The sequence below is a fragment of the Puma concolor genome, chromosome E4 (genome assembly GCF_028749965.1).
Source record: "Puma concolor isolate L17-30 chromosome E4, mPumCon1.1.hap2, whole genome shotgun sequence".
In the NCBI taxonomy this organism is placed as follows: Eukaryota; Metazoa; Chordata; class Mammalia; order Carnivora; family Felidae; genus Puma; species Puma concolor.
The window spans coordinates 1,906,714-1,933,593 of NC_141683.1; the positions used below are offsets into that span (position 1 = coordinate 1,906,714).

The 26,880-nt window shown below is 62.8% G+C and overlaps 1 protein-coding gene and 1 long non-coding RNA gene across 3 annotated transcripts; one reads left to right on the top strand and one right to left on the bottom strand.

Moving 5' to 3' along the window:
* On the top strand, nucleotides 1-25,860 carry LMNA (lamin A/C). 2 transcript variants are annotated; one of them, XM_086694794.1, is made up of 13 exons: nucleotides 1-222; nucleotides 8,483-9,073; nucleotides 19,028-19,184; nucleotides 20,473-20,598; nucleotides 20,867-21,037; nucleotides 21,126-21,251; nucleotides 21,878-22,098; nucleotides 22,205-22,427; nucleotides 22,828-22,935; nucleotides 23,043-23,162; nucleotides 23,590-23,679; nucleotides 24,373-24,642; nucleotides 24,934-25,860. In XM_086694794.1, the coding sequence occupies exons 2-13, from the start codon at nucleotides 8,718-8,720 to the stop codon at nucleotides 24,958-24,960; spliced, it is 1,995 nt and encodes a 664-aa protein (XP_086550920.1). In that variant the 5' UTR covers nucleotides 1-222; nucleotides 8,483-8,717; the 3' UTR covers nucleotides 24,961-25,860. The 2 variants fall into 2 exon arrangements, with proteins under 2 accessions (XP_086550920.1, XP_086550921.1); XM_086694795.1 differs by lacking the exons at nucleotides 1-222; nucleotides 8,483-9,073 and adding an exon at nucleotides 18,238-18,317.
* On the bottom strand, nucleotides 13,246-14,975 carry LOC112851759 (uncharacterized). The gene is made up of 2 exons (XR_003222813.2): nucleotides 14,605-14,975; nucleotides 13,246-13,703 (listed from the first exon to the last, which is right to left on the bottom strand). It is a non-coding gene; the product is annotated as an uncharacterized LOC112851759 (long non-coding RNA).
* Nucleotides 25,861-26,880: the final 1,020 nt, after the last annotated feature.

A 26,880-nucleotide genomic window follows, 5' to 3' on the forward strand; every position in this document is an offset into this window, starting at 1 on the left:
ATGGGGCCTGCAGTCACTCTGGCCAGCCCTGCGACCCTTGGGAGCGACCATCAGCACCAGGGAGCGTGGGCTCCAGGAACCTCCTCTCTGCCCCAGCGGCTTCCTGTCGGTGCCCTCCCCTCCCACTTCTGTACCCCAGTTTCCACGGGGCCTGTGGCTGGGGGTAAGAACCCACCGACTCCCAGGGAGAAGCCTGCAGAACAGAGACCTCACCCCAAGGAGGTGGGTAAGAAAGAACGTGCTGCATGTCTGTCCTGTGCGCAGCACAGGTCTTGTGCCCTGGGAAGGGGTGTCAATTCCTGTCCTGCACACAGACTCCTAAACTCAGCCATGACAGTGGGTGGGAGCCCTGAGGGTGGTGGACAGAGGGATGAGGAGGGCGGCCCTGCCCTGCCAGTGCCTCCTCGCAGGTTCTGAGCCCTCCTGCTCTTCCTGAAAGCGCCCGTCTGCTTCACGGGGGTCTGGGACTAGCTGTCCCCCTCCCTTCACCCTCCCGGCGTCTGACTAATCTTTCCTGGCAGGGCAGCACATCCTGCCCCCCTGTGCCCATGCCAGCAACAGCCCACATCACATGGGCCACATCTGGCTCCCTTTGAGCACATCCTCCCCGCCTTTGTCCCTCCCCCTTCTCTGCCTGGGGGCCTGAGCAGGGAGTGCCCCTGAGGACCCCTCTTTGCTGTCCTGCCCCCTCACAGTGGCAGACTGGCTCCTTCCCCTCCTTTCCACCTCCTAAGTCCTGGACATCTGGACTCCATCCTTCAGTGACCCCTCCCTCAACATATCCTGACTCCTTGGATCACCCCCCTTTCCAGCTCCTACTGAATAGCCCATTGGGAAGGGGGCCTTTTGCAAGGTTTGAGCCCCCAGGACTGTCCTAGGGTGGGGGAAAGCCTGCAGCCGAGGGATTAAATCCCCTGAGCCCAGCCCCCTGGCCTGTGGCCAGCCTGGGGTGGGGGGGTGGATAGAGGTGACCCCAAGATCTGCGTGCATGGAGGGGTAGGAGTGAGCCTGGGCGGGAGGAGGGAGGGCTGAGGGGAGCGGTTTGGCTCACCCTCTCCCTGCAGTCTTTTGTGAGGGATAGGGAGGAGCCTGGAAGGCCCTCCAGCTACTGGCCTCCCTCCTCCTTCCTCCGTGCTTAGCAACCGTTGTTGCTGGGTAAATATTTGCCCCACCAGGATCTGGGGCTGGAGCGTGGGTGTCAGCCTAGGCAGCGGCCCCTCTCCTCAATTCCTGGGCCTCTCCTCTGTCCAGCTCTCCTTTCCAAAGCCCTCTGGCCTGGATTCAAGATGTGACCCCCACTGCCTTGTCCCAAAGCTCCATTCCTCCTCCCCCCTCGCAGCAGACCTCTTCCCAGGCTCCTCCCTTCACCCTCTCTGATCTCTCCCTTCATTCCCACTTGCCGTCTGTGCTCACCTCTCTGAATCCACCTTCTGTCCCTGATCCACAAAGGTACCTGGGGGAGACCTCACCCCTGAGCCAAATAGGTCCCTGCCACATCCCACTGGGAGCCCAGCCTGGCTTTCCCTTCTGCTAGATCTTGGTGCTGAGTCCCAGGACCTCACCTCTCTGCTTCAACAGGAATATGCCCCCATGCCTCAAGCCTTAGCTTAAGCTCCCCGAGGCTCCAAGGGGAGAGAGAAGGGATGCGGGATGTTTTGATGGATACCTGTCCATCCTCCACCCACCATCCCCAGGAAGCTCTGCTTCAGGAAGCCAGCACCATTTTCACCTCCTCTGGGGACAGAGTTGAGGGAAAACCATGGCCAAGAGGAAACAGATGCCCCCTCAGCCCCTCCCTGGGCAGCGTGACAGTGCTCCAGCCTGAGCCCTTGCATCCTGTCCCAGCCGGCCCCCTGCTGCCCTACCCCCTCCTCCAGTGGTTTCCCCATTACCTGTCCCTGTGATGAAGAGCCCCTGGGGGGAGGGTCCAGGGCCAAAATGAGGTGGGCTCTCAGGGTGCCCTGAAATCTGTGGACTTACTGGGTATAGAGGCCCGTACTGCGCTGCGCGGCAGGCCCGTGGGCTAGCTTAGGGAGAGCGCCATGGGGGAATCTGGGCACTTGGACCAAGGCAGGGCTAGAAAAGAGGGGTTGGCCTGGATGATGCCCTAAGACTCCTCCCAGCTCTGAAGTTCTGGCTTCTAGGCCGTGAGTGGGGGAGCACGGGCCCAAGACAGTCCATTCCCAATCCCTAGGGGCCTCCCTCCTGGCGCTCCTGGTCTCCGCCCGGTTCACCTGCCCCCCCTGCAGCCCCACCGCTTCTGCAGCGAGTGCCCCTTGCTCTGCCCCACCCATAAGGAAATCTGCACTTTAACCAGCATCCTCCCTGCCACAGTTAACTTGACCAGTAGACCCCCCCCACCCCTCCCCCACTTAAAGGGCCCTGGGGAGCCTTCCGAGGGGACCCGGAGGGGCTTGGGGGCTGGGACAGGCAGGAAGGTGGAGCTTCCAAGACGCTTGGAGGGGCCTGCCCAGGTGGTCACACAGTCGCGGACAATTTGTAAAAGGTATTTTCACACTTTTCAAAATAGGGCCTCCCCGCAACAACAAGAGGAGCATGTAGGGAGACCGACTGCCCGGTCGGCCTGGTGCCAGCACCGAAAGCCCCCCGCCCAAGTCACGGCTGCCGGCCGCTGACCCCCCCAGTTTCGGGCCCCAGCAGCGATTGGCCGGCTGCGGGGCGAGGGGCGGGTGAGAGGGAATCCTCTTCTGCCTCACTTCCCGGAAGCGTGTAGCGGTGCGGGGCCTGGAGACCCTGTGCTCCGGCCCCGGCCCCGGGCTTGTGGCGCTTGTTTGTTTCCTTGGCAACAGGGAGAGGAAACCCCCGCTCGCGAGCCCGGGGAGGCCCCGGCAACCGCGCCCACAGACGCACACAGCCTCACGCGCAGCCGCCCACGCGCAGGCCCTGCGTCAGCACAGCCCGCCGGCCGCGCCTCGGGGCTGGGGGCGGGGCCGGGCGCGGCCGGGGGGCGGGGCCGGAGGCGCCCGGGCCAATTGCAGCCCCAACCCCGTCCCGGGGCCCCGCCCCTCTCCGCCCACCCACCTCCCCCACCTCCAGCAGGGGCGGGGCCCGGGGCCGGGGGCTGTGTGGGGAGGGGAGAGGGAGAGGGCGGTGTGGGATTTTTGTTGGACTGGCTCTGGTCTGGTGTGCGTGTGGCTGTAAGGTGCACTGCCGCGTGTATTTTGACGGTTCCGGGAGCCTGAGACTCGAGGGTGGGACGACTACCTGGGCCCAGTTTGCAGGGGGTGGGGGGAAGGGAGTGGTTTGGAATGTTGGGAAGGAGCTCCGGGGCGGTTCCGGGATCTTGCTTTTGGATTGGTCTTCTTGGAGTCCAGTAGGATGTAGTTAACCTGGAGGCAGACACCTGGGGTTTGGGGCTGCCTCTGTCACCTTTCAGCTATGGAGCCTTGAACAAGTCAGTTAACCTGCCCAAACCTCAGTCTCCTCATCTGTATGGTGGGGATCATGGTGCTTGCTCTGTGCACCTCCAGGAGATGTGGAGGGTTACGATAGCCATCTTCGTTGTGAAAGGCTTGTCACCCCAGAGACATCGCTTGGGTGCGAGAGTGAGGGGTTGGCTCTCTACTCATTTACCCGCCACCCCCCTGGCCTGGCTGGAGCGGTGAGGGAGGATGGCTGAGCCCTGGCCCCACTCCTCCTAAAGCTGAGCTGAAGATTAAATGGGACCCCCTCGGGGCGCCTGGGTGGCGCAGTCGGTTAAGCGGCCGACTTCAGCCAGGTCACGATCTCGCGGTCCGTGAGTTCGAGCCCCGCGTCAGGCTCTGGGCTGATGGCTCAGAGCCTGGAGCCTGTTTCCGATTCTGTGTCTCCCTCTCTCTCTGCCCCTCCCCCGTTCAAGCTCTGTCTCTCTCTGTCCCAAAATAAATAAATAAACGTTAAAAAAAAAATTAAAAAAAAAAATTGTTTAAATGGGACCCCCTCCACACAGCCCCTAGTCCAGCGCCTGGAGTCCTTCCAGTCTCAAGGTTACACTGATCACCTGTGCACGATTGATTCAGCACTTCAACGGGGGTTGAGTACCAGCCCCTGTGAGCCAAGGTTGCAGGACCCCGGCCTTCCATGAAGAACTCACTAAAGGATTCCCAGACCATGGCCTTGAATCTCCAAATCATTCCCCCCACCCTTCGCCACTCCCTAGCTTTTCACATTTTAACCTGTGTTAAAATTCCAGTTGTGCTACTAACCACATGACCTTAGACAAGTAGTTCTCAAGTGGGGGAGATTTTGCCTCACGGGGAACATTTGGCAATGTCAAAGACATTTTTGCTTGTCACAGCTGGCAGTGGAGATGCCCCTGGCATTTAGTGGGTAGAGGCCAGACACCCCACAGGGCACAGAACCCCACCCAAGACAGAGAAATAACTGGCCCCAAATGCCAACGGTGCCACGGTTCAGAGACCCTGCCTTAAGTGAATAAGTTTACCTTACAGGGCCTCAGTTTCCTCATCTGTAAAATAGGCTAATGATAGCCCTTATAGAGCTATTGTGGTGGTTCAACAAGGTAGCGCGGATGCTCAGTGCCTCATAATAGCAAGTACTCCATAAACATCCCCACCCGGCTCATTATTGGATGCCTCCGGAATTCCTCCTGGCTTCATGCTTCTGAGCCCACTCCCTCTGGCTTACCTGGTGTCGAGGCCGGGGCCACCACCTCTTTCTTCCCTTGCCGGGCTCAGTGCCTCCCTGCTGTCCCTCTTGACCCCAGCCTTATTCCCACGGCAGGCCCCTGCCTCCGTGCCCCTCTTGGCCCACCCTTTCCCTCTTTGCATCTGGTGGCCCTGCTCGGGCCAGCGGGCCAGGCTGCAACCCTCCTCTGCTCTTTCGTACTCCAGCACCTCTGCACACACTTCCTCTCGGGCACCAGGCCACGGCGTACCTCCCACGCGTCCCGTCAAAGCGGCATAAGAGAGTGAAGCATGTCCTGGCTGCTTGGTCCAATCCTGAGCTCAGCCTATTACTATCTAGTTTGAGGGAAGCCAGTCTCACCTGTAAAACAGGGAAATAGTCTTCCAGCTGTGAGGTGGTTCTCTGGACCAAGCTGAGAAGGTGTGTGAAAACGCACAGCTATGAAATCGTGTGGAAACATAGAAGCGATTCACTGTGGAGCGTTGTCTCTCTTTATAACTTTATTTCCATAGCGCTTACCACCTTCTGACAAACCATAATTTTCTCTTTTGTTTATTAACTGTCTCCCTCCTCTAGAATGTCAGCTTCGTAAGGGCTGGGATTTTTCTCTGTTTTATTCACTGCTGTATCCCTAGTGTCTATAGCAGTGCCTGGCCCATCGTAGTTGTCCACTAAATATTTATTGGGTGAGTGACTTCACTATTTATGTAGAGGGTATTTCTCTAAAGCTCCTAAATCTACCTCCTTCAAGAAGTCTCCCTTCAAATGCATAGATTTTTTTTTTTTAAGTTGATTTATTTATGACAGAGAGTGCACGGGGCAGAAAGAAAAGAAAGAGAGAATCCCAGGCAGGCTCCACACTGTCAGCACAGCGCCTGACACAGGGCTTGATCTCACGAACTATGAGACCATGACCTGAGCCAGAAGCAAGAGTTGGACACTTAACCAACTGAGCCACCCAGGCGCCCCAGATTTTTTTTAAAGTAAGTCCTACGCCAACGTGGGGCTCAAACTCAGGGCCCCGAGAGCAAGTCACGTGCTCCGCCGACTGAGCCAGCCCAGTGCACCCACGTGCATATTACTTAATCACCGCAGCACCCTTATTTTATAGCTAAGGAAACTGAGGCGCTTGCCCGGGGTCACTCCCCTGAAAAGTGGCAGGGCCAGATGCATTTGTTAGGGACACAGATGACCGAGACCTGGTCCCTCCTGCCTCTAACAGCACTTTGGGGAGGAAGGGTCATGGAGGCAGGCCCAGGATGCTTTGCTCCCCCCTCTGGGGTCATTAGTCATCAAGGCAAGTGGCACTTCCACTGTCCAAACCAACCCTCGGACTGAACCCCTATATTCTGACATGACTCATTCATGCTCCAGCTCTCGGGCCTCTGGATTCCATCTGGAACTCATTATCCAGTCCAGAGTCCTGTGCTGCTCTTCAGCCGCTGTCCTTGGCTTTGCCTCTCCCTCTGTGTCCCTACAGTGGGCAAGTCCCCTGTGGGCAGGCACGGTGGCTCAGTCCCGTGCCTCTTCTAGGCATTCTGCCCATGTTACAGATGAGGAACGGAGGCCCAGGGCCTTCAGGAGCAGGTCTGTCATCACACTGCAAGGGAGAGGCAGGACTGGAACCTGGTCACCAGCCAGCTACCTCCGGCCACAACCCCAGCAGGCTCCCTCCTCTGGACCTGGCTTCCTCTGCTTTCTCCAGCTTCTTCTGGGCCTGGGGATCTATGCCCTGGCAGGGGAAGAGCAGACTGATGGCATTTGGAGTCCAGAGTGAGGATGGAATATTCAGGATACAGGCCCACTTTGAAGTTCAGATTTAGGATTGAGGCCTTTGAGGGTGGTGGTGCAGGTTGGGGGGGGGGGTCTTTGGAAAGAGCCTAGAGTGAAATTTGTGGTTAAGTTCCCCCCCTCCCTTCTCCGGCCTCTTTTCTGCAGAGATGGGGAGGTCTGGGATAGGAAGGGTTAAGTGTGGTTTTGTTTCCCCAGCCAGGAAGGGAAGCCGGGGCCTGTCTGGGACCGGGTGGGGCAGTGCGGGGGGGGGGGGGGGGGGGGGGGGGGCTGAGGCAGTGGGAACAGCATGAGCCCTGTCCCTCACGTTTCAGGGTAACCCACCCCGCCTCTGCTCTAGTTTGGGAAGCAGAAGCAGAACAAGACTTTTTGTTTTGTCTGAAAAGCGGAGAGTGGGGCGCCACGCCCTGGGGGAGAGGGCTGCAGGGAGGGGAGGCCATACCATGGGTCCCTCACCTGGGTGCATGTGGATTCTCACCACAATGCCCAGCCACCCTCCTAGACCCAGGGCCCTGAGCATCCCCCCTCCACGGTTTCCCCTCCGTAAACACTCAGAGTCCTTGTCTTAACCCCAGTCCAACCCCCGAGGACTCAGGCCTGGCACAGGACCTGTCCAGCCAGGCTTCCCTTTCGCATTACAGAAACCCCGATGTCCTGGGGCTGCGGGAGTTAGCAACGTAATTTAGTCTTCTGGGTTCTCCACCAGAGACTCCACTGTGGGAGGCACAGGGGCAGGGCAGGGAGGCGCACGGGTTCTGGAGCCTCAGCACGGCCACCTAAGTCTTAGAGAGGATGAGGTGGCCGGTGGGGCCGGGGCCAGGATTAGGGGAGGGGAGCAGAAGACTGATCAGAGGGGTGGCTGGTGAGACCTGGGGTGGGGGGCCTGGGTGGTCCTGCTTTCTGAGGGGGCCTGGCCCCTCCCTGAGCCCATGGGGGAGCAGACCTGGTCAGAGAGGGATGTAGCGGTAAGTGTGGTGCACCAGGAAGGTGGTGGCGTCTTTGCTGTCCTGCCCCCCATTACCCGCTTTCTGGCTCAAACCAGGGTGGAGAGCCACCACTGGCCGTCCGGCTCCCTGCCCTGCTCCCCCTTTCAGGCCCCTCTGGGAACCACAAAAATCTGGGACCTGGTGTCCTGGCAACGTGACGAATGCACAGCTCTGGTATCTGTTTTAAATTATCCGTTAAAATAAGTACAGTCCTGGAAAAAAAAAAATAAGTACAGTCTTGGAGTTGGCGGGGTGGGATAGAAGGAGTAGAAAGGGACTGAAGTGGGGGGGGGGGGCGGGGCGCTAGGCAGTCTCTTTTTCCAATTTCCAATTGCTTGGGTCCGAAGGAAGGGGGCAGGGGATGGGGGTAGTGCCTGGGTCCTCCTCTGACTTTCTGAGGGGGCCTGTGGCTTGGTGCTTGGGTCTAAGACCCAATGCTTGATTTTGAAGGGAGAGGTTGGGGCACAAGATAGGAAAAGAGGGACCCCAAAGTTGAGAGTTAAAGGATCTCAGGATCCAGAACTTCCCTGCAGCCCAGCTCCCCGGGGAACCCAGGCATTCCTTCCCCACCCCACCCTGGCATACAGAAATGCAGCTTTGAATGGGCTGCCCACGTGGGGGGGGGGGGGGTTGGGGTGACTCACTATTACTATGGGGAGGAGAGGGGGAGCCACTTGTGGAAGAAGAGTGAGTCACCCTGATGGGCACCAGCCTCAGCACCCCCCCCCACCCCCCACTTTCCTGGATCTGCCTGCCTGGTTCCTTCCCCTGCTTTACACCCGCTTTCCCTCCCCCCCCCCCCCCCCCCCCCCGCCGCCCCACTGCTCTTTGCCCACCCACTCTCACCCTTTGGCTCTGCCTCCTACCCACGAAGGCCCGAGACGGTGGGGTGGGGGCAAGCTTGAAGCCGAGAGCCCTGAGCAGGCAGAATCAAGACGGGCGGAGCCCCGCTCGGCCACCGCCCGGCGGCCCTCGCCCCTCCGCGCCGCCCCCTCACCTCCCGCCGCGGGTGTGCGGCGGCCCCTTTAAGAGCGGCGGCCCCTCCTCCCACTCCCTAGACCTATTAGAGCCTCGGCCCGGCGTCGGTGACTCAGAGTGTCCGCGGGAGCGCCGCAGCCACAGCCGCGCACCCGAATTCCGAGGTCCGACAGCACCCGGCCCAGACCCCACGCCTGCCAGGAGCGAGCCAGCCGGCCGGCGCGCTCCGACCCCAGCAGTCTCTGCCCTTCGGCCCGAGCCCCGCGCCCTTCCCGGGACCTCTGCCCCGCGGGCAGCGTTGCCACCCTGCCGGCCATGGAGACCCCGTCCCAGCGGCGCGCCACCCGCAGCGGGGCGCAGGCCAGCTCCACCCCGCTGTCGCCTACGCGCATCACCCGGCTGCAGGAGAAGGAGGACCTGCAGGAGCTCAATGACCGCCTGGCGGTATACATCGACCGTGTGCGCTCGCTGGAGACGGAGAACGCGGGGCTGCGCCTCCGCATCACCGAGTCCGAGGAGGTGGTCAGCCGCGAGGTGTCGGGCATCAAGGCCGCCTACGAGGCCGAGCTCGGGGATGCCCGCAAGACCCTCGACTCGGTGGCCAAGGAGCGCGCCCGCCTGCAGCTGGAGCTGAGCAAAGTGCGCGAGGAGTTCAAGGAGCTCAAAGCGCGGTGAGTGCGCCCAGGTGGCGGCGCGCGGGCGGGAGCCGAGGGGGCGGGCGGCTGGTAACTAGGCTGTACCGCCCCCTCCGTCCCCGGAACTGCCCCAGCGGTGACTGGCAGTGCCGAGGGAAACCGTCGGGACCGGACAGAGAAGGGAGGGGTCTCGGGGAGAGGGTGGCGTGTGTAGGGAATGGCGGGGGCGTCAGGGCCGAGGAAAGGCGGGCGGCCGGCCCACGTTCAGTCCGGTTGGGGGTTGCCGGCCGTTTGGAGCCAGGGGCCGGGGCTTGGGCAAAGGACAGCTGGCCCTGCTGGTCTAAGAAATCGGGCTCCTCAGGACACACTGGAGTGGGTGAAAGGGTCCTGTTAGAACTTTCTTGACGGGCTTGGCACTGTGCCAACTCTGCCCAGACCGGCTCTGGACACATGATGCCTACTAAGACCGAGCACCCGTGCTGGCAGATATCCCGTGGTGCTGGAGAGAGGTTACCAAGTCAGGGACACGGAGGTGACCCCCCCCGCCCCCCCACCGGGCACAGCTCTTTGCGGCATTGTTTCTAAGAGTCGGGAAGCTCTCCCCTCGCCGCCTCACGTCTGGGACCTTCTCTGGGCCCTGACAGGCCCACGGAACAGCTCCAGGAGCTCAGCTCCCCCGCAGCTCCCACAGCCCTTGGCCTGCTTGGCCCAGGAATGCAAGAGAGGGAGGGAGACGGAGGACAGGGGCCGCCGGCGCGGGCTCAGGAGGTCGTGCTATGCCCAGGTCTGCCACACCCGCCTCAGCCCTCTGCCTGGGGTCCCGGAGGTTCAGGGCTCTGCCCCTCCCTGCCTCCCTGCTTGGGGTGAGCCACTTTCGTTTCCCGGCCAAGCCCAGTAGTCTTTGCTCTGGCCTATCCGCTGGGCCACTGACGTTTTCTTGATGTTTGCCTTATGAGACTGCTGGAGTACGGTGACATTTTTGAAATCCAGCCGTTGGAAGCTGCAGGCCACTCCTACCGCACCCATCACTGCCCCACCCTACCCCACCCTACTTGACTCCACCCTCCTGTCCAAAAAGGCCTTTGGAGCCTGGGAGTGTAGGCCCTCTTTCCCTAGCCCCTGAGAACTTGCTTTCCTCCCCTTTTCTCCGAGGACCCCCGAGCCAAAGGGCCCTAAAGGTGCTTGAGGTCCCTGGGCCGGGGGCCCCCCTGGCTTGACTTCCTCTCTTTACCTCCCTTTTGATCCTATTCTCCGAACAACTGCTCTCTTCGGAGCCTCTCTGTGTCCCGTGCTCGTTCTGCTATGCCCCGGTGAAGGGTGACTGGAAACTGCAGAGACAGGTTGACTTCTGGGGGAGACTGTTGACAGAGGTCATTCCTGGTGATACGACCGACTTAGCTAGCCGGACAGACAGGCAAGCTGGGGGGTGGCCAGAGAACGAAACTAGTCCACTCAGCAAAGCCCCCCTCGTGGATTCTTGTGCCGGGCGTTCTCAGCAGGCCTTTCTGTGGGGAGGACATTGATCGGGAATCAGGATGAGCAGAGTCTGTGATCCCTTACTAACCCAGCCACGCCAGTCTGTCTCCTCTGCCTCCTGGTGCAGCTGTCCGGGCCTGGGACACCAGGCGGGTGTGCGCACACGTGGGGCAGGGGCGGGGGTGGTGTGTGTACTTGTTATATTTAGCCACCTGCCTCTCTTTCTCCCCCACTGATCCTGGCTGGGGAGGCTGGGCTTCCGGAAAAGGGGGGTGGGCTTGCACACCTGGATCTCAGGCTGATGGGAGGCAGGCTGGAGTCAGAGGGGGCTCAGGCTGGGCTGTCTGTCCCCTTCCGTGTCCCCAGCCGGAGGACCCAGGATTTGTGGCTTCTTTTTGTGTCTGCTGTGCTCAGGGTGAAGTGGAGGAGAGTAGAATGAGGAATTCGGGAGAGGAAGAAAGGCATTGTCCTAACTCCTCCCCACTAAAGCCGAGAGAGAAGGTGTTGTCTGGATTAATGTTTAATTAGAGCTCAGAGTTCAGGGCCAGGCTTCCGGTTGGGATGCAAAGCTGTCTGTAAGATCCTGTGGCAATCCCTGGCCCAGCCTGGTACCTTGACCACACCCAGGGGCTTGGGGTGCCCTCTCACTGGGCTGGGTTATAGGCTCCAAGCAAAAACAACACCCCCAAGTCCCCCCCCCCCCACACACACACTCTGTCTATTCTGGAGTCTGAAACATTTGGACACCTAAGTGTGGCAAGAATGAGGAGCTGAGCACCAGGCAGGGCCCCACTGGGGTCCAGGCTTGGAGCTGGGCCCCATCCCAGGCATGACAGCTGGGTAGATGACTCAGATGCTGCCCCCTCCCTTCCACCCTGGTGGCTTTATGAGAGCCAGCAGGAGACAGGGTGGAGACTGGGCGGATGTCTTAAAGGGAGGGATGGGGGCCTGAATATCTGCATCCTCTGCCCCTGCTTCCCAGTGCGTCCTGGGAGCCTTTCCCGCCTCCCTCCTTGGGACCTCTGGTGGTGGTCTGGAGCAGGGACCCGCGTGGCCAGTACGTGGCAGGTGGCTCTAGAGCAGAGTCCAGTTACGGGGCTGCAGCGTAGGACCGAGGTCTGTGTCTTCCCATGTGGAACTGGTGGAGGAAGCCTGAGTCAGAAGTGGGGAGATCCTGGGCCCACAAAGCAGAAGCACTTCTTCCCCCCCGGACGAGGCTGGGTGCTTGACGACTTCCTGTATTGTCTGCCTTGCGCGGCCCCAGTGGGGAAGGACAGGGAAGTGCGGGCCCAGGCTCATCCCAGCTCTCGCTGAGACAGGAACCGCAAAGGCCAGAGAGGTGCAAAGCCTTGTCCTGTGTCACACAGCAAGAGAGCGACAGGTCAGGACTTGAGCACGGGCCTTCTGACTTCCAGTTGTGTGCCTATATCATTAAGCCTTACTTCTTTAGCTTAGAGGACAGGTTGGAGGGTCCTGAGGGTAGGATGGGGTAGCCGAGGCTCCCAAAGCCTGAAGATTCTGGTCTGAGACCAGTGGGACCAGTGATACCTGAACGGTCTGCTGTCCTGTTAGTACCCATCCCTTGTTGTACCCTGTCCCTGGAAAGACCCAAGACCCTGCCAAGACAGGGATCGTGAGACACAGCTCTGGGAGGCTGGGGATTCCTGTCTTGAGACTGTCTTGGGACCTGTCGTGGGAAGTGTCTACCTGGCTCCGATGAAGGCTGTGCCCTTTGGCAGAGACCTAGGGATGACAGGGATGGAGCCTTTGAGGGTCCCCGGGCTCGTGTCCTCACCTGAGGGAGCCCCTGGTGTTGTCTGTCCCTGCCACGCCCCCCCCCCCAGCCCTGAAGTCTGCATTCTGATCCAAAGGGAAAGAAGGTGCAGCTAAACTCGGGGACCGAGCACCGCTTAGGGAGCCCAAGAGAAAACAGAAGAGACGGTAATTCCTACTCAGCCCCTGACTGCTTTCCTGTGATCGAGGCCCCTGGCTGGCACTTCCCCTGGCCTCCGTTCTGAGATTTACTCTTGCACAGGATAGGCCCACGCCTCAGTCCTACCCCCCAGGGATTCAGTAGTTCAGTGTCAGGGCTGGAGCCAGGGACAGCTGGGGGAACAACTGGGACGGGACGCCTTCACCCACCGGCTGTGCCTCCGCTCCCCTCCCCGCACCCCCCCACCAGGTCAGCTCAGAGGCCTGGCCCCAGCAACTTCACCCCATTCCCACCTCCTGGAGCCCCAGTGCCCCTGAAGGTGATGCAGGCCAACCTCTCACGTTCTTGGAAACGTCTGGAGAGAGGTCGCAGGTCTCCTGTCCCTTAACAAGATGTGAGGTGGTCCATTAGCCAAGCGACAGGTTGCATGAGGTAGTGGAAAGAAACAGCCCTGGCCCTCGGTGTCCTAGGCTGGGTCCTGCCACTAAATGGCTGTGTGACCCTGAGCAAGCCACGTCCCCTCTCTGGATTTCCCTAGCTGTGAAATAAAGGGGTTAGAGCAGAAGGTCTGCAGAGAGCCCTCACGGAGTAGAACCGTGACCCACGGCGTGAGACGTCAGTCCTCCACAATACCCAGCTATAACGTGAGAAACAAATATACTTAATGTGAATATAATTAGCAGCCAGTGCTATGCTCAGTAGAAATGTCTGCCACGAGCCGTGCAGTCAAACGTGCGGACACGCTTCTCTCTTTCTCAAAGAAAGTTTGTTAGGAGCAGGTAATTATGACGATACGCTCTTGGCCTCTGCTGTTTTTATTGCTAGTAGGAAAGGACACTTTGCTGGGACGCCTCCCCTTTGAGGACAGTGGCGAGGGCTGTGTTGGGGCGAAGGCCTGTGCCGGGGGCGCGGGGAGGCCCTGGGAAAGGCAGGGCTGTTACCTCAGAGTTGGCCAAGGCCCGACACACGTGTTTGCAGCCGGAGGGAGGCGCACGCTGACCTTGGGTGGCCTACCCGTTTCCCTTCCCAACCTGGGGCCGGGCTGTGAGGGGGTCTTGCAAGAGGACAGAGTTTGGGAAGGAGGAGCCGGGCGGGGAAGGGGTGCTCCCTGTCCCTTGGCGGGAGAGGAAGCCGGGATTAATTCTGGCTGGGATCCCAGGCCCGAGAGAGGAGCTGAGTCACGGCAGAGGGCGGAGTGCAGAGTGGACGGGAGACCCTGAGCTGTTCCGTCAGACGAGAGATGGCTCCGGGTGGCCCCTGCATGGGGGACAAAGGGAGGGGACAGAGCACGTGGGTCCGTTTAGGGCTGGATCGGGGCAGCTAGAGACCCTCATATCAAGGAGCCCGGTTTCTGGGCAGCTGAGGGGAGGCGGATCGCCAAGGCCCCCTGGTGCCGAGGCTCCTAAGGCTGCACCTTCCCAGGCTGGGGCTGGAATGCGGCGGGACTAGAACTCCTAGGCCCTCCCACTTCCTTTGCCGAGCTTGGGGTGCGGCTCCCACCCCCTCTTGCCATCATCAAGGTTGATAATCCGGATAGAGGGTTAATGCATCCCAAAGAAGGAACTCCTGAGTCAGCTTCTTGTGGGGATCCCCAAAATGTCCCTACTCCGGCCGGCGCCTCCCTCTCTCTCCCCTCGGGACAGTCTGCCTCTTCCTAGGCTGTGACCCAGGCCCCTCCTTCTTTTGGTCTGTCCCCAGGCCTCAGCGCTTCATTGTTGCACGGAAGTCAAGAGTGACTTCTTGAGAGTCAGGCCAAGAAGAAGGAAAGCGGAGTTGGCAGGGACCGTAAGAGAGCAGTTGGTCAGGACCCGGGGCCCAGCTCCTAGCCGTAGGCTCCTCCTGCCTGCGAACAACGCCACGTTGATACACCCGGCAGCTGTGACTCAGGCCTGGCCCCCTGCCAGCCCCAGCGCCTCTGCCGGAGTTGAGTCTGAACATGTCCACAGGCCTCCCGTCCCCTTCTCGGCCCCGGCCCCTCTCCTCCAGCCCTCCCTCTGCCTACAGTTGCCACCTGGCTTTGTCTAGGGGGAGGACAGCTGGGGCCGAGCGCCCCTGGACGGGGATCTGAGGGCCCCGGACCCCAGGCGTGTGCGGCAGGTGGAAGCAGGGCCAGGCCCGTGTGGGGAGGTCGGGGTGGGGTCCACCCCGAGGGGCCTACCTGCGCTTTCCAGCTGTAAGACCCTCAGAACGTCAGCGGGTGGGACTCGAAGAAAGCTGTTCCCCCTCAGTTCCTCTCTTGAAGGTCTCTTTTCCAGACGGGGCTGGTGCCTGGAGCGCCAGATGTCCCCGCCTTCCCACATCCTGCCCTTACCAGAAGGTGTTGGCAGACCCACAGACCAGCCAAGAGACCAAGCAGTGGTTCCCTTTCGGGGTGGGGGGCGTCCAACCCGCTTCACCCCCAGCTGTGGGAGTGTGTGCGTTTGGGCCGCATCACTCTTGGACTGGGAGCCGGAGGTCGAGGCCTCTCCCAGGCTGTCTTCCTGGGTGCCTGGGTGCCACCCTCCCCGCACCTCCCCTCCCCCCACCCTGCCGTGCACCCTGCCATTCTCAGTGCTCTGTCCCTGTCTGCCGTGAGTGTCCTCAGGTGACCCGGCGGGCAGGTTTTCAGTGCCTGAGCCTTTTCCTGTCTAGGCCTTGGTTTCCCCACCAGTAAAGGTGCAGAGGCTGGCCCGGGAGGAGGCCCCCTGGAAGCCAGGATTGTGTGGACTCCTAGCCCCCAGGCATTCCAGGCACAGACTGGAAAAGCCCCAGACATTAGTGGACAGATAATAAACTGGCAGATGAAAACAACAGCTGAGCACATGTCAGGGGTGGGGACAAGAGCTGCAGGGCTGAGGGCCCCGCGGCCCAGGGAGGTGGAGGCAGATAGATTGCAGGGGGAGGAGCTGCAGGAACAAAGGGAAGGGTGGCCAACAGGAGCCGCCCCTCACTGGCAGGAAGTAGGCTTGGGCCGAGTTCTGCCGTCCAGGGAAAAGAGGGGACAGTCCTGGCGCTGGTGCCTACCCGCCCGCCCATCCTGACGCTGGGACGCCCCGCCCTGCACGGCCCTGTCCTGCCACAAGGGGCGCCTGCCCTGCACGGCCCTGTCCTGCCACAGGGGGCGCCCCGCCCCGCCACAGGGGGCGCCCTTCCCTGCGGGCCCTCGGAGACCTCGCTCTTCCGCCCCCGCCCCCCCCGCCCCCGCCCACCCTCACCCCTCTCTCCGGTCCTGGGGTCTCGCCATGGGGAACTTTGTGTGCCGGTGAGGCTGAGGGGCTGAGGCTGGAGGGGACTGGGGCGGGAGCCCCTGCAGGGCTGGGCCAGCTCCTGGAAGCCCCGTGGCCATCTTCCCCTCCCCCTCGTATGTTCAGCCCCAGGTCTCTGTCCCCGTATCTCTTCCTCAGCCTAGTGGGGGAGGAAACGAGGGCCTTGCAAGTTGTCCCCAGCAACGGGGCCCAAACAGGCCTGGGCGGCCTGGCTTCCATATCTGGCATCCGAGCAGGGCTGAGGGGGGGGTGACTCAGCCAGCGGGCCAGCTCCTGGCCCCGTGCCCAGCCGACCCCTTTGCTGCCCCCGAGGCCCGGCAGACCCCCCGGCCCCGCCCTGGGCCCGGGTTCTCCGCACCCTGCCCTCCCCGCCCCCTGCCCCCTCCCCCCTCCCGAGATGGGAGCTGCCCGCCGTGGGAAGAGGCAGAAACAGGATGCCCAGCCCTCCTCGCCCCACGAGGCCCCTGGGATGGAGGAGCCTGGACGTGAGGGCTGGGGCAGGACAGGGGCAGAGTCAGGGTCTCCCCTGTGAGCGCTAGAGGATTTCCTGACCCCGCCGGGGTATTTTCTGCCCCAGGATGAGTCACCTGCCGCCCAGCTCCGCGGCCCAACCCCACCCGCCGCCCCAGTGGCCCTGGCACCTGACGCGCTGACCGCCTGGCCAGGCTCTGCTTGTGGTCCCTGCTGGCGCAGGGAGGTGGGGGACGGGGGAGGCGCCGGGCCCTGCACCCTCTCTTGGGGTGTGCGTGTGGCTCCCCGGCCACAACTCCTGAGGGCTGAGTCATGAGCCTGTGGGTGATAGTGGCTTCTTCCCCACAGATGGGAGCTCCCCAGCCTGACTGAGAAAACCGCGGGGGCCCCCCCTCCCCTCCCCGGGTGCTGGCGGTTTCCCCCTGTGGGCAAAGCCAGTCCAGCCTCCGGGACGGATAGGCAGCTAGACCCCTTGCTGCTCGGGAGGCCGCCCTGGTAGCGGGGCGGAGGGCTCTGCAGACCCCCTGGCTGCTGGGCTACCGACTTGCTGTGGGCCCCCGGACGTGCTCTGTGCCTCAGTGTCCCTGGTCACACGGTGATGGCCTGACCTGTAGGCAGCTGTGCAGACCGAGTGCTAACGTTGAGAGCAGTGCCTGCTCCGTGATCAGCCCCGCCGGGGCATTTGCTGCCGTCGTGTTGTTAGGATTACTGCCGTTGTACCCCACGGCCCGAGGCTGAGGGTGGTTGGCTGACTGAGCCTGGCAGAGGGCCGGCACCCGCTCCTCTGTTCTCGAGGTCCGGGAAGTCGTGTCCCCAGAGATGCTGCCTGAAGCCTCGGGAGCGGGGGGCTCCTTCCCGCCTCCCCCGGCCCAGGCCACCCCTCTTCCTCCTGTGGCCAAGGAGGGTGGTGCGGCAGAGGGGAGGAGCCCCCAACGGCAGCGTGGACTGTGACCCTGTCCCTGCTGCCACCGTGTGCGGCACTGCACACGGGCCTCAGTTTCCTCATCTGTTCAAGGAGGGCTTGAGCTGGCCCCACCCTGAGCTCCCTGCAGCTCTCCCAGGTGCTGAGAGCCGGCCATGGCGGTGGCCGTGGCCATCAGCCTGCAGGCAGAGGAGGCCTCTGTGGGGCAGGCCCTGCACCTGGAACTGGCCCAAGGAGCGGGAGCCTGCGGCCGCCGCAGAGCTTCACTTTACCAGCGGTTTCTTCTTTTTCATCCCCCCCACCCCCCCACCCCCCTGCAGCTGGCTCAGCTTCGGAAAAGTTCTGAAGTCATGGAAAGTTGGGGCTGTGCTCCCAGCCAGGGGCTGGGCCGGATGGCAGCCAAAACCTGAGCTGGGTTTTGACTTTATTTTTAGCTTTTCTGGCTGAGACGGAGGAGGGGAGACATCCTCCAGTTCTGGAAGGGCCTCTTTTCACGGGAGACAGACACTGTTGCTTGTTCCGAGGTGTGGCCAGAGGCCGGGAGCAGCAAGATTGTGGGGGAGGTCAGGGCCCCCTCCAGGTCTTCCCATCTTCCCCCCACCTCCGAGGGTGTCTCTGTGTCCCCCTCCTGGTGGAGCCTGTTTGAAAAGTCCTGAGCTGGTGACAGGAGAGTGCTGCCTGTCTGGGCCCCTCCCTGCAGAGCCTCTTCAAGGCTGACCTCTGCCACTGCACCTTGTCACCATCACCCGTGTCACCGTCACCGCTGGGCCCCTTGGAGCTTAGGGCTTTTGCAGAGGCGAAAAATGCTGGCAGGGTCACTTTGCTTCTTCCCAGGACAGAAATGTCCCCTCCTGCCCACATTTGGTTCCTTTTTTTCCCTTCTGCCACGTGGGCCCACGCTTACAACACAGGAGTTACGGATGGCAGCCGGGGCCAGGCCCCCTGGGTCTTTCCCTGCACTCCCTGGGTCTCCTGCTTTCTCTCACCAGATGCTGGTGAGGTGATAATAACATCTGGAAAGTTCTTGGGTTCCCCAGAAGTTTGGACCCCTCTCCTTCTCCAGTTCCGTATCTTTGGGGCCCAGAAAACGGAAGGAAATGGCAGAGGCATCCCCCGTTTATGTGTTTATTTGGCTAAAGCTTCACCCACTTTCAGGGCTGGAGCCCAGATGGGCCTGGAGGCTCAGGGGCCACATCTGGAGCCAGATGCTGAGGCTTGTGGCCGAAGGGTAGGGTTTAGTGTTCTCTCAAGCTCTGTAAGGCCTGGGGGGAAGGCAGCTGGACCCCCGTGCTTGGCCCCGGCCAGGGGACTCAGCCTGGGTCTGGAAAGGGAAGGGCCAGTACTGAGCCTAGTTGTCCTTATCCCTGACTTTTAACCGGACTTTCCCTCTGCACAGTCTCCGTGTGTAAAAGGGGCCAGGAGAGGTGACCAGTACCGTGGGGGCCCAAACTGAGAAGCTATAGGGATGCATGGACCCCAACACTGGGAGCCTGGTTGTCTGGGTCCCTGCAGGGAGGGAGGCCTGGCCCAATGGGAGGGAGGTGGAGTCAGGGAGGAGGAGGTTAAGGCCCTGTGTGGGAAGGGGCAGGAGACAAAGGTGGCCCTGTGTCTTTGGGAAGGAATGGGAGGAGAGGGAGGGAAAGCATTGATCTCACGGGATTGCGCTTTCCCCTTGGCCCCGGGCACGTTCCTGAGCACTGAGTCATGGGAAGGGTGGAGAAGCAGGAAGGGGGTTTTGGGGACCTTGGGGGAAGTGGGAGTCCAGTCCCAGAGGCGGGCAGATGCTAACAAACCACAAGCAAGGATGCCCTCTCCTGGCAGTTGGAGGGACAGCCAAGCCAGGCCCCGGCTGGGCTGGCCGCCTAGGAGGTGGCTTCTGTCTCTCCGTGGGGGACCTGGCTCTCTCTAGGGATTCTAAAGCTACTCTTCCTTTGCTTCTTTAGCAATACCAAGAAGGAGGGCGACTTGATGGCCGCCCAGGCCCGCCTCAAGGACCTGGAGGCCCTGCTCAACTCCAAGGAGGCCGCCCTGAGCACCGCGCTCAGCGAGAAGCGCACCCTGGAGGGCGAGCTCCATGACCTGCGGGGCCAGGTGGCCAAGGTGAGGCCGCCCGCCAGGGCCCGCCATGACCCCTCCTCCCCCCAGAGAAGTGCAGGCTCGCCCTACCCACCCTTTCACCCCAGTTGCTCTCCGAGGCACCTGTCTGTCCCGTTACACGGACAGGGCATCACAGCCATCTGCCCGCCCTGGTGCCATTTCACCCGCCCCCACCTCGCTGCGTCCTGCCCGTGCATCTGGCACAGCGGGTTTACGGTCGTCCACAGCTGGGGCGCCCGGCTGGGAGAACGTGCGACTCTTGATCTCGGAGTCACGAGTCAGAGCCTCATGTTGGGCATCTAGCTTATGTTAATAAATAAAGTAGTACGCAGACGTTTGCACGTAAGTCTGCAACAAACCGTGCCTGGCCCTGGATCCCTCCTGGTGTGGCTGTCCCGTAAGAGAGCGGAGGTCTCTGGAAGACCGAGCCAGCCTGAACTCGGCAGCGGATGGTCTATCACAGATGGGACGGGTGTTCTTGATGCTTGGCGTGTATATGGCTGTCTTTCCTTCCAAGGCACGTTGCTGTCTGTCCTGGGCTCTCGTCTCTCACATCGCAAGCTCAGAACAGAATCAAAGAAGCCGACTGGCTCCCGGTTCTGCCGCCTCACTGCTCAGAGCAGGGCCAGGACCAGGGTCAGGGGCCAGGCTCTCTGGGCTCGGCCCTCTCCCAGGCCCCGCCACCAGAGTGTGCCCAGCACACGGGAGACGCCAGTGGGTCGAGCACTAAGGCTGGGCTGGAGCCTTCTCCTCCAGGCCTCCTGCCGGCCCCTGCGCTGGCCAGTGGGCCTCTCGGAGACCAGAATCTGGGAGGGGTTCTCTGCCACTCAAACTTCAGAGATCTTTCTGTGGCAGAGAAGGGGGCATCTCTTCACGGTCCAGCCCCTGCCTTCCCACGCAGCCGCTGTCCGTGTCGCCACCCCTGAGCCCTGCCGGCTGTGGCAGAACCGAGGACCCTGAAGCTCGCTGTGCCTCTGTGCCTCCAGGCCTTTACACGGGCCTTTGCTCCTGTGCTCAGGCAGTGTCCCCCTCTGCCCTGGGCACGTCCCAAGAGCCTGTCCTGCAGGCCTCAGCCCCCCGGAGGCCTTCCCAGACCCCCTCTACCACCCCAGGCGCACTGTGGTTCCAGCGTACTCTGGACGTGCGTCCTGTGGAGCGCTTGCTGTGTGTGGTGCCTCCTCTCGTTTCTTAGCGGGCAGTTCCGGCGGGTAAGGGGACCCCGTTCTGTCCGTGACGGCGGAGGCTGTCCGTCCCCCGGGCCTGTCCCTCACCTCTGCCTCCCCCCTCCCAGCTCGAGGCCGCCCTGGGTGAGGCCAAGAAACAGCTCCAGGACGAGATGCTGCGGCGGGTGGACGCGGAGAACAGGCTGCAGACCCTGAAGGAGGAGCTGGACTTCCAGAAGAACATCTACAGCGAGGTGGGGACTGTGCCCCGCCCGCCGGAGGGGCAGGGGGGCAGGGCTGGGGGCAGCTGTGGGCAGAGCTCGCCCGCCGGCCTCGCTTGTGCTGCCGGACGGGGAGTGCGGGGTGTCTGGCACCCGGCCCCCAGCTTACGGCGGGGTGACGGTGGCCCCATCGGGGGTAGGACGGGACGGGGGGGTGGGGGGCCGGCCATCCGGGCCGCCTCATCCTCCGAGGACGAGCTCTGATCTTGGTTCCTTGTCCCCCCCCCCCCCCCCCCCCCAGGAGCTGCGAGAGACCAAGCGCCGCCACGAGACCCGGCTGGTGGAGATCGACAACGGCAAGCAGCGCGAGTTCGAGAGCCGGCTGGCGGACGCCCTGCAGGAGCTGCGGGCCCAGCACGAGGACCAGGTGGAGCAGTACAAGAAGGAGCTGGAGAAGACCTATTCTGCCAAGGTGCCCGCCCGCCCCCCGGGCCCCCGCCCTGCGCCCCCTGGGTCCCCCTCGGGTCCCCGCGGCCCTAACCCTGCGTCCTCCCCCGAAGCTGGATAACGCCAGGCAGTCGGCCGAGAGGAACAGCAACCTGGTGGGGGCCGCGCACGAGGAGCTGCAGCAGTCTCGTATCCGCATCGACAGCCTGTCGGCCCAGCTCAGCCAGCTGCAGAAGCAGGTGCCGCCCGCCTCGCCTCTCCACCCCCTCACCTCTACCCGCCTCACTTCTATGCCGCCTCGCCTCTCTCCTGCCTCTACCCCGCCTCACCTCTATCCCTCCTTGCCTCTACCTCGCCTCGCTTCTCCTTGCCTCACCTCTACCCCACCTTGCCTCTACCCTACCTCGCCTCTACTCCACTTCACCTCTATCCTGCCGCCGGGAGCCAGTGGCAGTGGTCGGGCGGGATGTAGGGCCCGGAGGAGGGGAGGGTAGAGGCGAGGGACAGAATGTGCCCCCAGGACCACGGACTGAGATGACCTGGCTGCTCCTCCAGGCCTCTTACGTCCCCGTGTGACCCTCACTCCCGAGAGCCTTGGTTTTCCGTTTGAAAACGGGGGCTGTATTTGCCCTGCACGAGGCTCAGTGTGCGGTCAAGCATCCGCCACCTCCCGGCTGGCCGTGCGTGTGGCCACGGGAGACAGGTTCCGGGCTCGGCACAGGGGTTTCACTTAGATGCGGGGAAGGGCTTCCCGGCCACCAGCCGCGCCACGTGACAGCCCCCTGCGGGCTCCGGTGCCTCGAGAACCTGGGGAGGGGGGCCCGGGGGCCGCGGGCGCTCACCAGACCCCGGCTCCCTCGCCCAGCTGGCCGCCAGGGAGGCGAAGCTGCGGGACCTGGAAGACTCGCTGGCCCGGGAGCGCGACACCAGCCGGCGGCTGCTGGCGGAGAAGGAGCGGGAGATGGCGGAGATGCGGGCGAGGATGCAGCAGCAGCTGGACGAGTACCAGGAGCTGCTGGACATCAAGCTGGCCCTGGACATGGAGATCCACGCCTACCGCAAGCTCCTGGAGGGCGAGGAGGAGAGGTGGGGCCGGGAGGGGCCGGGGCGGGGGGGTGAGGGTGGTGGAGGAGCGCCCCCCCCCCCCCACCAGCCGCCCACCTTGACGGGGCCCCTCTGTCCCCCTCGCCAGGCTGCGCCTGTCCCCCAGCCCCACCTCGCAGCGCAGCCGCGGCCGCGCCTCCTCGCACTCCTCCCAGACGCAGGGCTCGGGCAGCGTCACCAAGAAGCGCAAGCTGGAGACCGCCGAGAGCAGGAGCAGCTTCTCACAGCACGCTCGCACCAGCGGGCGCGTGGCCGTGGAGGAGGTGGACGAGGAGGGCAAGTTCGTGCGGCTGCGCAACAAGTCCAGTGAGGTAGGTGCCCCCCCCCCGCCTCCCTGTCACCCCCCCCCCCCAGCCCCAGGCCCAAGGGCTCTCGCTCGGGGAGGGAGCAGACCCCAAGAAAGAGAGCGGCGCCCCTCCCAGAGGCACTCGGGGGCGGGTGTGTCCCTCCACGGTGGGGAGCGGCTCCGAACTCGCCCCTGGCGGCCAGGCCCCCATGAGCTATCTGACCCCTCTGAGCGCCCGAGATGAATAACAGCCCCTCGGTCTTTGAGTTGCTGGAAGCCGAGTGTCCAGTGTGCGCGGTCCCTCCTGGGCGTCCACGGACCTCGGCTGTTTTCCGCGACGGGGTCCTGCCTGAGCCCTTGAGCAAGACGGACCAGGAGTCTGAATGAGCCTCCCCCCGCGTCCCCCTTCCCTTCCTTCCTGGCAGGACCAATCCATGGGCAATTGGCAGATCAAGCGCCAGAATGGAGATGACCCCTTACTGACCTACCGCTTCCCACCAAAGTTCACCCTGAAGGCCGGGCAGGTGGTGACGGTGAGTGGCAGGCGTTTGGGACCCTGGGGCGGGTTGGGTGGGGGAGGGGTCGGCCTGAGGTTGGGCACGCCGGACTGAGCACCTTCTCTAACCCTGCCCCCCTCCAGATCTGGGCTGCAGGAGCCGGGGCCACCCACAGCCCCCCTACCGACCTGGTGTGGAAGGCACAGAACACCTGGGGCTGCGGGAACAGCCTGCGCACGGCTCTCATCAACTCCACCGGGGAGGTGAGTGTGCCGCGGGCCGGCACAGGGCTGGACAGGGCCCCCCCTTGGTGGGCAGTACTGGAGCCGGGGGCACCCAACCCCAGGGAGCCAGTTCAAGGCCACTTCGCCCTAAGTCTCCCTCCGCTGCAACCCCCGGCGCCAAACTCTCCACCCAGTGCTCACACCTGAAGATGCCTCCCCCAGCAGCACGAGGGAAGGAAGGTGGGCAGCGAGGGCCATTACAGGCAGAAGCACACTCCTACCCAGAGAGCCTGGCAGTGCCCTCTGGGGAGAACGGCTCCTTGGCTTGCACCCCACAGAGGTCGGCAGCAGGCCAGACAAAGGGCACACCGTGGGAAAGGCTCTTTGGTGGCCACTGCGAGAGGATACACCACCCCGCTCCTGCCCCGACCCGCTAACCCTGGGGCCTGGCCCCGTGTCCCCGCAGGAGGTGGCCATGCGCAAGCTGGTGCGCTCAGTGACCGTGGTCGAGGACGACGAGGACGAGGACGGAGACGATCTGCTCCATCACCACCATGTGAGTGGCAGCCGCCGCTGAGGCCGAGCCCCCGCCGGGGCTCCCAGCCAGGCCTCCCCTTGCCAAAGATCTTTTCATTAAAGAACGTTCTGGAACTTCACGCGCTGCCCTGGCTTTTCTTCTCTCCTCCCTGTTCCTTGAGCAGGGAGCCCAGGTGTCTGGGAGGAGGGACTTCCTGACGCCACGGCGTCTTCCCACGGGAGCAGTGGACGGGGCTGTGGATTTGTCTCCCGGGACAGGGATGGGAGGACAGAAGTGGGGCACCCAGCCTGCCTCTCTCCCCAGCCCCTGCTGCATGCACCTCCTCCCCCCACCCCCCCATCCCTGTCCCTCATACCACGGATTTTCCTGCAGGACCGTCCCCCCCACCCCCCCCCACCCCATTTATTTTGCATGCCGGCCACCCAACAAGCTTGTTCACTGGCTCTCCCCTGTAAGCCCAGAGAGGCCGGGGCAGAGCCCAGCCAGAACCCCAGTTCCCTGTCCCCACGTCTTCCTGACCCCGTCTCTGCCTTTCCACGCCTTGCCCTCCTCCCAGCCGGGCCCTGCTCCGGGAGGGGGGGGAGGGGGGGCCCTGAGCACAGAACCCGCCTTCCTGCCTGGTGGCGGTGCCGCAGGAGCGCAGAGCCGGCCGCTGGGCCTGAGCGCTGTCCCAGACCCGCCGTCCCGCCTGAGCCTTGTCTTCCTCCTCAGGGCTCCCACTGCAGCAGCTCGGGGGACCCCGCCGAGTACAACCTGCGCTCACGCACCGTGCTGTGCGGGACGTGCGGGCAGCCTGCGGACAAGGCTTCCGCCAGCGGCTCGGGAGCCCAGGTGGGCGGAACCATCTCCTCTGGCTCTTCCGCCTCCAGTGTCACGGTCACCCGAAGCTACCGCAGTGTGGGGGGCAGTGGGGGGAGCGGCTTCGGGGACAGCCTGGTCACGCGCTCCTACCTCCTGGGCAACTCCAGCCCTCGAACCCAGGTGAGTTTGTCCCTTCGCCTCCACCCCTGCAAGCAGAGGACCCTGGTCCTTGAGGGTTAAGACGAGGGGGCCCTGTCGGGGGGGGAAGGCCTTCTCTTCCGCAGCCCGGGGGAGCGGGAGCCTCCTCCCCTCAGCCCCAGATCCTAGACAGTGGGCTCCTGCATCCTGCCCCTCCCGTCTGAGCCCCAGACTGGAGGGCGGGGGCGGGGCCGGGGGCACCGGGAGGGCTTCCGGGGGAGTCCCCCCCCACACACCGTGGCTCACACCTGTCCCCTCTCTCTTCTCTCTCAGAGCCCCCAGAACTGCAGCATCATGTAATCTGGGACCTGCCAGGCCCGGGTGAGGGTGGAGACCTCCTCACCTCATGGCCACCCCCCGCCCTGCACCTCAGGGGAGGGGGCTTGAAGCCAAAGAAAATACCCCTTTGGTTTTGTCTTCTATGTTTCGTTTTTTTCTAAGAGAACTTATTTTCTACAGTGGTTTTATACTGAAGGAGAGACACAAGCAAAAAAAAAAAAAAAAAAAAAAAAAAAAGCTCTATCTCCACCCCCGTCCTTTCCCTGCTTCCGGGAAACTCACATCTGCCTTAAAACCAAAGAGGGCTTCCTCCAGAAGCCGAGGGAAAGGGATGCTTTTTACAGAGCCTAGTTTCTGCTTCTGCGCCCTGCTGCTGCCCCCACCCCGGGGACCCCACGAACATGGTGCCTGCGAGGCGGGTGTGGAGCCTTCTGGGCCGCCCTCCAAGGGAGAGGGGGCCGAGCCGGGCCCCTCGGCCAGCCCCCGTCAGTCCACTACACCTGGCTGAGGCTCCTTGCCCGCCCCGTCCCAGTCCCACCCCTGCCCCAGCCCCGGGGGCGACTCATTCTGCCAGGTACCAGCCGCACTTGCTTTTTCTGTATTTTATTTAGACAAGAGATGGGAATGAGGTGGGAAAGAGGGGAAGGAAGGTTCTTTGAGCCTGCCTCACCTGGAAGCCAGAAGGGAGGGCTCTGCCCTGTTACTGGAGGTCAAGGTCAAGTGGGTGCAGGGGAGCAGGGAGAGGGGAGGGTTCGAGGAAGGGTGGGAGCCTGCCGTGGCCCCACCCCGGAGGAGGAAGGTGACAAGCGGTGGAGGGTGTGCGTCTGTGGGTTTGCAAACACTAAAGAGCCCCTTGCCCCCCCTTTCCCATCTGCACCCTTCTCTCTCCCCAAATCAATACACTAGTTGTTTCTATCCCTGGCTGCTGTGGTATCTGTCTCTGTTGATGGGCGTCACCGAGAGTTTGGAGGGGCAGACACACACGCACACACACATGTCGCGTGGTCACCCACATCCTCGTGCTCGGGACCGTCCAGCCTCACCCCTGCTCTGGGGGATGCGAGCTGAAGCCCTCAGAGCTTCGGATCCACACCTGGGTCCTCCGGTGCCTGGTGGGGAGAGGCTTTGACATCAGCAGGGCCCTGTCCCCAAGGACAGAGGGGTAGAGCCTGATGGAGGGCCCCGCCTTCCTAACCTCCTTCATCCGGTCAGCACCCACCTGAGAGCCTTCTGTCTGCCAGGCCCCGAGCTGCCTCAGGACCTGGGTCAAGGACAAACGGGGGAGGGTGTAGGAGAGAGTGAGGGCAGCAGGACAGCATTGGGTCTGACTTTGCAAGCCAGCAGCTGAGGTCCCTTTGTGCTCAGCTTGGGGGCAGGGAGACAAACAGGACCGCACACTCTGCGTCCTCGGAGAAACTCCACCCCAGCCGACGTCCCAGCACGTGCGTGCGGCTGCAGACGAGGGGACTGTTCGGGGGAGCAGGAGCCTCGGAGGGGGAGATGACTTTATAAGCCAGGAGCCAGGGGTCTGGGGCGAGGGGAGGGCCCCACACAGGGAACAGGAGCCACGGAGAGCAACCGCTCCCCTGGCCCTTTCTAGATCCCGAAGCATCTCTGCCCTATTTCATTTGACCCCCCGTAGTCTTGAGAGGGATCATCCCCTCTGCCCCTGGAAACGGGGGCTCTAAGTGAACTGCCACACGGCCAGAAGGCGCCCCTGCTCCTGTGACATCACTCTCCCCTCTGAAGGGAAAGCAGAGATGTTAAAGTATATGCTCCCTGGGGCGAAGGAGCTGGGCCGCAGTGACAAGTCAGTGAGAAAAAGAGCAAGGTCTGGGATGATGGGGGACATTCTCGAAAAAGTGTTAAGGGGGCTGCGGCCAGGTGCCCCTGGAAGAGGGATGCTGAGAGGGAGGGGTGTGAGCTTGAGGAAAGGGTCCC

Coding starts and splice junctions, on each gene's coding strand:
- LMNA (XM_086694794.1), top strand. CDS start 8,718: ATGGAGACCCCGTCCCAGCGGCGCGCCACCCGCAGCGGGGCGCAGGCC. Junction 9,074..19,027: donor TTCAAGGAGCTCAAAGCGCG/GTGAGTGCGCCC, acceptor TTGCTTCTTTAG/CAATACCAAGAAGGAGGGCG. Junction 23,163..23,589: donor TCATCAACTCCACCGGGGAG/GTGAGTGTGCCG, acceptor GTGTCCCCGCAG/GAGGTGGCCATGCGCAAGCT.